This window comes from Taudactylus pleione, unplaced genomic scaffold (genome assembly GCF_031769625.1).
Source record: "Taudactylus pleione unplaced genomic scaffold, aTauple2 ptg000541l, whole genome shotgun sequence".
NCBI lineage: Eukaryota > Metazoa > Chordata > Amphibia > Anura > Myobatrachidae > Taudactylus > Taudactylus pleione.
In genome coordinates this window covers 432458-444471 of record NW_028284943.1, presented here as the reverse complement: position 1 = coordinate 444471, position 12014 = coordinate 432458, and the positions used below count along the sequence as shown (strand labels likewise).

At 40.3% G+C, this 12014-nt stretch overlaps 1 protein-coding gene across 1 annotated transcript in view; it reads left to right on the top strand.

Moving 5' to 3' along the window:
• MACF1 (microtubule actin crosslinking factor 1) overlaps nucleotides 1–12014 on the top strand; it is a 269121-nt gene that overhangs the window by 163820 nt on the left and 93287 nt on the right. The window contains exons 58-59 of the mRNA XM_088451201.1: nucleotides 9547–9708; nucleotides 10069–10239. Coding sequence (XP_088307327.1) covers nucleotides 9547–9708; nucleotides 10069–10239 — 333 coding nt within the window. The remainder of the gene's footprint in view (nucleotides 1–9546; nucleotides 9709–10068; nucleotides 10240–12014) is intronic.

The window sequence follows — 12014 nt, the reverse complement described above, 5'->3', positions numbered from 1 at the left end:
GGTCTGCTGAACGTGACCTTGTGCCAGTAGTATCGGATAACAAATGAAAATGTTAAATGTGAAGGATTACAAAAGCCTATTTCTGGTTACTTTTATGGATACAAATTTAAGGTCAATACTTTTGTAAAGACTAGGTGCAAAAGATGGGGAAGCCGCTTAGCCGCCCAGACTGTTTGCGGCAGAACCCAGCATGTCTGGGAAAAGGAGAAGAGGAGGACGGTTATATTGAAGATTGCTATGTACCTCAGCGGTCTATCTATGATACTATGAGGATAAATGAGCAGATTGACCAGGGATGTAAACTTAATCAGCCCTCAAAAAGTACCATTGACCGAGTGGAAATAAGCACTTTATCAAGCAATGGCACCCTTGGCACCTCTAATCCCTTTGATTCCAAGGCTCAGGATACAAAAAAGCTAGATGAACGTGTAATATTTGATGCCCTCAAGTTAAGCAATGATACACTAAAATCTGCTCCAGTGCCACCTCGCCGCAGGCCAAATCCTGACCGCAAAGAAAATGTCAACCGAAGGTCCTGGAAAGCTTTTATGCCACCAAACTTCCCAGACTTTTCAGAACGTATAGAGGCTTCTCTAAGTGAGGTTTCAGAGACTGGTACCTCAAATCATTCCCTGCATGACAAGACTGAGTTCAGTCAGCTCTTACCTGACAGCTCAAAGCATTCTTCTTGTGATCAAAGTGGGTCCAGATCTTCCATCTCCGAACAGAGCAGAACCCCTGAATTCTCTTCTGTGGTTGCTGGGAATGAGCATAAAGTAGATTCACGATGCCAACATGTTCAGAGTTTTGATTATTACAACAACAGTGAGTATGAGCAAGATCCTTTGATAGCACAAGAAAATACATCCAGTCTGTGTGCTCATTCAAAACCTGGGCACAGTTTTCCTAGTGCCACATGGCCAAGAGCACTAAAGAGTTTTATCAAGGGAAGTCTAAGTGATGCACACCATAAAGCCACTGAAATGGTTTATGAGGAATGTGTGATTGAGACCTTGCCCTTATCACCATGTTTAAGTGATGAAGTGTTAGATGAATCGTTAAATGTTCTTATTGTGCCAAATTTAAGAGAGAAGACTGAATCAGAGCTAAATTTTGAGGAGGACGAACGGAAGATACTAATGGAAGCAGAAGAGGAGTGGGAAGACCTGGAATCTGATGGCATTTGTCCTGCTGTGGTGACAGCGGGTGATGAACACATGCTGCCAGGCAAAATACAGGAAATAAACTGCATTATTACCGATACAGGGTCTCCAGATAAAACAGATTCTACATGCAATTTAAGCTCAATCATTTCCTTTCCTGGTGATAAAATCTTTTCAGAAACCTGCCACAGGTTTATTTCAAAAGAGTCAAACCAAGAATACAGCTGCTACTCAGCTGTTAGTGCTGAAAGAATCACAAGAAGACACTGTGATAAAGTGACCAGCTACAGTGATTCAGACACAGACACAGACTCTGACCAGTTGTTTCTGGAACTGGAGGAACAATGTCTGGCTATAGGAGCAGATGAATCTACTGAGCTTCAGGAGACAGTCCAAGAGCTGGAGGAACAGGAAATGGATTGTGAGACTGTATCACATGATGTACCTGGTGTTTTATATAAAACGCTAAGTGAGGACAGTGACCATCCAAAGCTAGACAAAGTACAAGACCACATTTGTAAGTCTGTTGAAAGTAATTGTAAAGATCAAATCTTGGGCCCTGTTGTGAGAACTATAGATGATCAATCAGATCTAGAATATCCTAATGAGGTGACTTCCACTGTAACTGATAACGTAATGGCAATCACAAGCACACATTGTTTGCTAAAACCCAGTGAACAGAGTGACATAAGTAAATGCTCAATGACAGAAACCTATATATGTTCTGTAAGTAATTCAGACAAAGTGGTGACCTCTGCAGATGCATTTCTTCATGAGACACATACTTGTGTGAATTTACCAGAACTTCCTGTACCTCTGGTGGAAGAATCAAATTATCATTGTTGTTTATTATGCAGTAATAATGAAGCCATATGTCACCAGGAAGGTGTACTGAGATCAGAACCTTTATATCAACCAAATTTGCTAAGCGAACATTGCACATTTGAATTTGTTCAAGGAGAGGTGGAGGAAGCAATAGAAATCATGCATGTGTCTCACTCACCTGTATGTGACATAGAGAGGGATTCGTGTTTGGGAAGTTCAGAGCAGCCAGATGAATCTTGGACTTGTGAAGCGTCTTTTCAGAGCCTTGATATTATTTCAGCAGACTCCTATGATGAGGTTTCCGATGGGGGAGAGTTGGCAGTCTTAAGCACTGAGTGTTCCAATAACCTTCCAGATGAAACTTTTATACACAGTCTGCAGAATTCCACTTCTGCAGGTGAACTGCAAGAATTACAGGATGATGCTTATGAAATAAATGAAAAAGATATTGATGGAATGATTAGTGAAAATTGTATGAAGCACAGATTATTTGACTTAACCTTATTTGTTGACGATGGTACTGCAGAGAGAAACATCAAGTCTAACATGCTTCAGGTTTTGGATATAAATGCATCACCTCCTCAGGAAGTACAAGATGCTGGGAATTCGGAAATAATTACAATCAGTAACGCTGCATGGCAGTCTATTGTTGAAGATGAAGTGCCCACCTGTTCACAAAGTAATTCTGAAAACCTGGTTGCAGAGATGCCTGAAGTTTTTTCCTTGCAGCCTATCCTGGAGGATTTAAGCAGTGGGCACACAGACCTACTACTGTCGTCTCTCACACAGGATAAATCGTCATATGAAGAAGGCATGTGTTGTACACCTCATGGCACAAATGTCTTGGAGGTTGGGGAAATTGTAGATAATTCATCATCCCTGGCATCCCATGAGGCCATTGCAGAAAGTACAATAGAAGAAGAGAACTCTGATATCCTGATTGGTCTTTATAATCTGAGCTTTAAAACTGATTCCTCAATGTCTTCAACTACTTATAATTTGATAGGTGAACAACATTGTCTCAGTCCAGATGAAAATGTAGAACATCTTGTCCAAGTGTCAAGGGAAGTAGTTTCCCCAGCAACTGTGCAGCAGGTCAGTTTTTCCTGCAGTGACTTTCAGGTGCTCCTTGAAGCTGATTCTGAAGACATCGCATTACCTGAAAACATTCCTGTATCCCTGTCCATTGAATTGAAGTTAAAAACACACAATTTACTACAATCTGCTGAAAATCACTGTAAAGACTTCATATCCTTCAGGCAAACTAAAGAAGAACAGACTCCTGCTGTGATAGGACCACAAGTTCTATTTCACTCTAATCAGGACAACACTGAATTTGAGCTTGCATCAGAAGGGCTCAGTGCATGTGTTCTGTTTTCAGCTGTGAGTGACAGCTGCTCTCTGTCTGTAAACACAACAGACAATAGTCTGGTATCAGAGAAGCAAGTTGGGGTTTGTGTGGCTTTACAGACTGCTAGTGACATTTCTGAGGATACCACCTGTACAACACAAATTGTGGATGACCACTGCAATTTGTCCTCTGGTACTGGTGAGGAACCTGTGCAAGATAAACAGGTACGAAAAATGTCCTTAAAAACGTATATGTATATTTTATATCGTTTTAGCAAATTCCGACTTTATTGAAAATATTTGTAGGGCTATTTGCATTTCAGTCTTCAAACTATTTTTATATAATGTATGACATAATCTATACATAGTGTGTATATACCTATTATTATTATTATTATTATTATTCTTTTTAAGCAAAACACTTTGCATTAGGAATGAGGATACCAGTGTGTATAGGTATGATTGGCCCTCCAAAGAAAGGATGATAGCCTGTGATTACATAACTATAGAGATGACTGTATTCCTGATTAGCGCAACGATTGTTCACCCAATGGTTAATTATAGATCACTAGTGCACAGTGCTTTTCATAGCTTGATGTAGGCGGAGAGCTCCAGCACATCAAGTATAGAAATATCTGCTGCTGGGAAAATCTGTAGGAGCAGAATGGTGTGGAAATCTCTCCACATAAGTAATTGAATACAATAACAATGCAGGCTTTCTTTGGGTTATTCGATTATAAAGTGGATTTAATGCACACTTATATTAGTCTAAAATGATAGTTATTTTCCCTCAAAGTTCTCACGCCTTACAGAGTAGTGCTCAGGTACTGTAATATAAGCTAATTTCTCTTAAGTCTTTCACATTTATTAAATTGCATGTTAAAAGATAGATGTCTGTATACTTTAATAGGTTTCACTGAAGAAAATATAAGCTCCGCACTGACATTGAGAACTAATTAATAGGTAGTAAGAATACAGGTAAAATATATTCTGTTAGGTTGTTTTCAATTTACGGTGATGTCCGCAAGGTGCTGGTGTTCGGACTGTTTCACTGGACACGTCGTGACCACCAACATGGCAGATTCTTCCTCGCAACCCATAGAGCTGCGATATTGGGTGACCTATCTGACATGAAATGGCGGGCGCTGTGTATGTTCCATTTCATACACTTAACATCCCTTAATGGAAATAAGCTGTATTATAAGGATGTGTCAATTTTTACAGTAAATATGTTAGGCCATCTACACACTGCTGTTTATTGTGTTTTTTAATCAATCAAATGCTAAAAGTGCAAATGAAAACCCACAAACCACATTGCAGTTTACATGCACTTACAATTGTGTAATGTGTGTTTTTCTTTTACAAAAAGGAAGTTATCCCACTGCAGTACATATTAAAAACACACAAAAGAGAATATACATGTACTGTAATTTTATACAAAAAAAAAATAGATTTTACTTATTTGGCTGGGTACACTTGTACGATATCAGCCCAATTTGTCGTTCTCCGGGCAAATTGGAATGACAAATCGGGCATATCATGCAATTTGTATGCCCAATTGCGCGCTCCCACAGGTTGCTTGCAATATTATGTGATTGGCTGTGCTGCACGGCCAATCACACAATATTACATGTGGTGCAGTGCATAGTAATGAATGGCAGAACAACATATCGTTCCGTCGTTTATTAAATCTTGTAATGTGTACCGGCAGTCTTGCATGGTCCGGGGCAAAGGTAAATCGCTCCGACCATCGAAAAGATTGCTGGTTGTACAAGTGTGTACCCGGCCAATTTCCCTGTCTGTGTTAGTGCAGAGGATACTTGGATTCCATCTCCCATAGAAGGCAGCACTATTAGATCCAAGATAAAACTTCATATAACAATAATTGGAATGCTTGTTACTGTTAGTTCTGAGTTATGCCTACTTTGGATATATTAGTGCTGACCTATAAACCTAATGGATTTCATCTTGAACTGAGAGAAACGCAGGCTTCATGGACCAGCCAAGGGCTTCAGTTAGGGGGAGGGGCCATTTTGAGAATTTTTTCTTGGTGCTATTGTAGCATTAAATTTGGCTAGTTCTATAGACCCTAACTGTGTACTTTACACCATTATTACACAAGCTATAGAGATAAGCATTTATCACTTTTTTGTGTGTCCATTTTTCTATATGTAATACTTGTAAAATATCTATCTTCCAATATGCTACCTGAAAAACGGGATATAGTTAATAGACCAGCAGACTAATTGCCGCCGGTCTATATCCCAACACCAGAAGACCAGCAAGAGAATAGGCATAGAACTACCAACGCCTATCTTTATCCCGACACCGGAGTGCCGAAGGACGCCGGACCAATCGAGGGGAGTCCGGCCGTCCCTAGCACTTAGCCACGGGGGTGGATAGGTTTAGGCTACCCCGGGGGGACTTAGGCTTAGGCACCCCCCAGAGAGGGTTAGGCAAGGGGAAGGGGGGGTTAGGTGACCCTGGGGGGAGGTTAGAGTTAGGCACCCCCGGGAGGGTTAGGTTTAGGGTGCGGGGGAGGGGGTGTTAGCTTTAGGCACCCCCGGGGGAGACTTAGGGTTAGGCACCACCCTGGGAGTTTAGGGTTAGGCACCCCCAAGGGAGGGGGGGGAGGGGAGGGTTAGGTGACTTACCTGCCGCTGTCGGATTTGAACCGGCGGCTAAACCGCTGCCGGCATTTTAATTCCATTCCCAAAAAGACCCACTACCTGTTGCAGAAAAATCACAATCTGATTCTTTCCTTTGCATCCTAAGCAATGTAAATGATGCCTGGCAAACCAGCTAGATTCACGAAGTGCTTAATATCTACAATGTATGTACAAGTAAGTTATTTCTCTGGTGCTCCTGCTCAGTGTTTCCCTGCATAGCTGTGATTGCCTAGACCTAAAATGGTCATTTGAGTCCTGCTTCTACTGTTTCATACGTGGAACACATTTGTATCAAACCCTAAAGACTACTAATGTGAAGGGCCCGCTCACATGTTAATATGTATTTGTATTCAATTTATCGACTAATGTTTAATTAGTTTGCTTTATTTGAAGACTTTAAGCCCATTGTCGTGAGAGGGACAAAGAGCTCATTGCAGAATGGGGATTAAATATTATTTAGACATTTATATTTTTGTCAAAGTACAGCAGGAGTCCGTTTTGTTTCTTTTCTTGTTAACTATTTTTAAGTAACATGAAACAGTGCTTTCAGATATATAATAACATTGTTATGTAAATAACCCAAGATCACTTCAATTAACTTTTAATTTAAAATAATGAGAATAAAATAATCAGTATCTCCTGACAGAATTGTTTGTTTTCATGTTACTGCATCAGTAAAATACATTTTAATATACATTTAGTCATTTAGGGGCCTATGTACTAATCGCGGAACTGGTGCGATTATTAAGGATCTGTATCTTGGCAGATTTTTCAATTTTTAATGACAATTTCCACGCTATGTACTAAGGGGAACTCACTGGCACAGCAGTTGCAGTAACCGCTGTCCCTGCAAGTTATATCCCCGGCATTTTGTAGAAGTCTTTCATGTTTGTGGATGACTTTTCCAGGGGAAGCAGACACTGCGCATGCGCACAGTGTCAGTTTCCGCAACTGGCTGGAGGCTGCAGGAGAGGGATCGGAAGATCTCTCCTGCTTGTAAGCCTTCATAGGTTTAAAGTAGTTTACACCATCTGAAGATAGTGTAAACTATCAGGGCCAATGAGTTTGGTACATAGGGTTGAAATCATAGTCCTCATTGATGATAATGGGGACTGCAATCTGCAGTGTTAATTAGCACTCTGCCAGAGATTTCTGTGAAATCTCCTGCATTGTGCTATTAGTACATAGCAAGAATCCATAAAAGTATGCAGAAACTGCAGTTCTGTGTAATTTTATGGAAAAAAAGCTTGATAAATAGGCCCCTTAGTGTGTCATTAATAAGTGTCTATTTCTGCCAGCCCTACTCCGCGCCCTGGCCTCCCCCCTTGCTTGGTGCAGGTTTCATTTCCTGCTCTAACAGACTGCCTAGAGTTATTCATTGCACCCGCAAAGGTACTATCAAGCACTCTGCAGGGTTGAGTCTGGGGGGAAAAAAAACACTTGTATGAATGGAAAAAAAATATCCTGACTTTGATGTAAAGTGTCAGTCTGTCATTTTGTGCACATTATTACTATATAAGGCTTATTACTAATACAATTCTATTGTGTATCTTTTGTGAATGTAGTATTAAAAACAAATTAAGATTAGCCCCGCTGTAGTTCAGGCACAATAGGTATTAGTTTTCAGGCTTGTTTGGTGTTGCAAAACATACTTTAAATCATAGAAGTATTGCCTATACCATAGTCTAAAATGATTATTCAAAGTAAGAATATGACCAATATGAAGTATTGTCGACTAGGAAAATACAAGTGTAGCCTTAAGCTGGCCATAGACTAGTGCTGCGGACATGGATAAGGGGAGGAGCAATGGCCCGATATTGCTAGATGTATGAAGGTGATCTCCATTCACTGCCTGGAGTCGGCTGAACAACTGTAATGAGGTTCGGACAGGTTTGATAACCAAGCCAAATGATCTAGACCGCTTTTCAGGCTGTGAGCAATTATCAATCGAATCCATACGTGTTCAGAACAGTCATTTAATCAGCGGATCTGAACCATTATCGTTCAGTATTTGGTCAGCTTTAAGCAATCTCTTGTTTATTTGTTTTTGCTTTAAATGAAATGACGCACAATATTTTAAGTAATGCATACTATGCACAAGTCATCTGATTATGTTTACAATAAGCATGCATAGCAAGAATAACTATGGCTGCTTAGTTTCAAATAATGGACCATAGAAAAATGGTGTCTGAGTCCATGAAGAAATACTGTAATGCTGGGTACACACTTAAGATATATCTGCATATCAACTGATCTGTACATATATCTGCAGATGACGGTTGTCCATACACACTGAACAACCATCATCTGGCCGCAGGTCCCGGGGGTCACGTCGCGCCCCCTTCCCCGTGGCCTCTTCTGCATGTGTACGGGCGGTTGGTTGGCTGGGCGCCCGTACACACAGCACAATGGACAGGATATATCTGCCATCGGCTGTGTAGCACAGTTGACGCAATATGTCTGTGAACGACGTCGTGCACAGACATATCGCTGGCGAATATATCTGCCAGTGTGTACCCAGCTTAAGTGGTAAAAAAAACCTCTAATGATTACTTTAAAAATAAAGTTTCAAATCATTTTCTTCCAGAAGCACGATGCCTGCCCCCGGACCGTACAGGTCATTGGTCTTGCTGTTTATAATTTCTGTTTTAGAAACGTGTTTCCTGTTCTTTCCCACCCTGATGTCAGTTTGGATGTTGTCTGTGACCTGACCCTGTTTTTATGACTCAAAACAATCCCCTGAAATGATGTCATCCATCCTTCAGTAAAAGATTGCAGTTGCTGCTCAGTCAAAGGATTATAGTTCATGTCATGAAACACTGAGATTAAAATAATTTTTGATTTTGAGACGATTACTTTTCAGATGTTGTACATTTCAGTACTTACATGCTAATATGTCTTGAAAGGGAAGGCTAGAGAGATGCTTCTACATTATGCAAATATAGTGTTTACATTAATTCTGTGCTATTACTGTTTCTGTAGTGTTGTCAGTGGCTTTCATTAGAACCTCTAGAATTCTGTTTTTCGTCTGTGGAGTTTGAAGGGGGAATCCAATTAAATGCGATTTTAAATAGCGCCGGGAGTGTGTGCCCAGAGCTATTCAGTTGTCTGCATCGCGCTCGGCACTTAAAGTGGGATATGCAGTTCACCGCGCCTAATGACAGGTGTGTAGTTGCGTTAAATGCCATTCTCCAACTTAATTGCAGGGAGCGATGTTAGCGCGCTGTAAGCTCGCAACTAGCATGAGTTGCTTCTGCTCCATAGTATGCCAACATACATGTATATGTTATTGGCTTACTCACAGATGCATTGGTTTCTTATAATGTCATCCGAACAAACAAAGGCAGTATGACACTTCCCACTAAAGCGAGAGGCACAAAAGGTATAGTCATTTATGTACAGGGTATGGTTGAAATATCTACAACTGGCATTGATGTTAATCTGTACAAAAAATAAAAATGTGCCAAGTTTTAGGAGATCTGCAACAATTGCAAAGTACATTTTCTGTGGTCACATTGTTCTTTTATCTTCCTCTCCAGGTTTTTCAAAAAGAACAGGTTGACTCTTTACAGGTGAAGTTGCAGCAAGTTAATGGTCTTGGTCAGGGGCTGATACAGAGTGCAGACAAAAATTGTGATGTGCACGGTCTAGAACATGACAGCGAGGAACTAAACACCAAATGGAACACACTAAACAAGAAGGTGAGGATGAATGGTGTGTTTTTGTACTAGTGTATATGTATGTGTGAGCAGGAGTAAGACAGAAAAGTGCAATCAGCATGCAGTATTTCTGAATTTTGACAGCTTATCTTGGGAGAAGTAGAATTGACACCTTATACTGCACAGAGATGTGGTGGGAGGATTTAGATTTCATTTCCAGTGAGATAGACAGTGTGTGGGTGTTAGAGATGAGACCATCTGACTCGTACAGCTTGGAACTGTTTCTCTAAGCCGGCTGTTAAATCACATTTATGTTTGAATGTTGCCAGTTCCTTCCCCCATTGCCTTGTCACCTGAGATTGCTTTCTTACAGTGCGTGATAAGATAATGTTTGCTACACAGGTGGCAGAGCGGGTAACGCAGCTACAGGAAGCTCTACTGCATTGTGGGAAATTCCAGGATGCTTTGGAACCATTGCTCAGCTGGCTTACCGACACAGAAGACCTGATTGCCAACCAAAAACCGCCATCCGCTGAGTACAAAGTGGTGAAGGCTCAAATCCAGGAGCAAAAGGTACAAGGCCGAATATAGCACTTGAGCTCACACTGTAAAAACTGCAATAAAGAAATGGGAAGAATAAAGATCTGCATTATTGAGACTACTACAGTATTACTATTTACTATGCTAGTAACTATTATTATGCTAGTAACTTCTACAGTAAGATGTTATCCGTACAATCAGTAATGTATGCCAAGCAAGATTTTCCAAGTTTTGTCCCATAGTAACCTTCACCCAGTTAATGAAACCTCAAATATTTACACCAAAATTTGCCTAGCTCTCCTGATTACACTGCACAACATTGAAAATGTTTCCGATATGAAAATAGTTACTTCTAACTGATTTCAGCATGCAAAGAATGAATATGACATTTAAAACTCTCAGTTAGCTCTGAGTACCGAGATATCGCCCATTTATGACGATGTAGGGGTATTCCTAGTGAAGTGGGCAGAATGGAGAGAATCTTACCAGCAATCTGCGTTCTGTGCAGAAGGGACGGGGCCTAATGACCCAATTAAATTAATCAGTTATTTGTCCCCTCCCCTATTCAAGTATATGCGATTCACGGGATTACCCACACAAGATAACTGTGGTGCACTGAGTGACAAGCATAGTGAGCGATTCCACCAAGACATTTCTGCAATGGAACAAATATATTCAGGGTAGGTGATCACTACTGTTGGACAGTGACAAGAGATGCCCCAGAAGAGGAGTACAAGCGACAAGCCAAGAGAAAGCACCCCATAAATAGGCCACTATATTAGATAGTACTTTCGTATGCTGTATGTTTGTTTCGTTTTGTGTTCTTATTTGTGATTGATTGAATTAAAACAACTGTTATTTATTTTCTATCAAGAAAATATCAGATTATTTTAAAATAGCTTTTCACTATGACTATTACTAATGTACATACAGTATAGTGCAAGTAGTGTAGCTCAAAAAAATAGAGCTAGTAAAAACATTCTGAAATCATTTTAGTTTTTCTTGACCTCAAATTAGTGATGTATGACTATTTTTAGAAAGGAAACAAATTAAAAGTATTAATTTGTTGTACAGTGTTACCTCCACTCTATTGCCTATTTCTCCTGACTGTACTAGTAAGGGTACTGATGTGCTATGTGCACACATTTGTACAATATACCAGTGTATATCCTGTCTACATTAGACAACAACTATAGGGACTGGTTCAGTCATACTTCTGAACTGAAGTCGGGAAAGAGGTGCTTTTTCTGTTTATACTTTGTGGATGCAAGATACAATGCGTAGGGAGAGATTCTAACAGACCTGCTCTGTATATTATACTATATTAGATCTGATACTGAGACTTAATACTTAATCTAATAGTTTTAATGGCAGGAAACATTTGCAGTATATCTTCCACTACACTGTTACCGTGGCCCGCACATTACTGGTGGATGTCGCTAGGATACCTGACTTTCTCTGTTCTGAATGCATGAGTGCTTTGTAGTTTTACATTCAGCACACTGCATTCAAAGTAAATGCTGGTGTTCAAAGGATCAGGAGCCACATTATGTGGTTCCTGCCCCTAAAGATACCTTTCAAATGAAAGTGTCAGGGCAAGTCTAGGGATGGTGGCACACTTGGCGCACAGCTGCCATTAGGAGGTAGCGTAGATCTACAAGACTAATACAGCCTCAGGTCTGCCATAGAGGTATTGTGGCAGGTCATAAGCAGTTAATTTGTGTATAATATATATCCATGTTTGTCAGTATAATATTTGTGTGTATTTACTGTGGCATCTAAATTTTAGATCCTATGTTTTTGGTCTT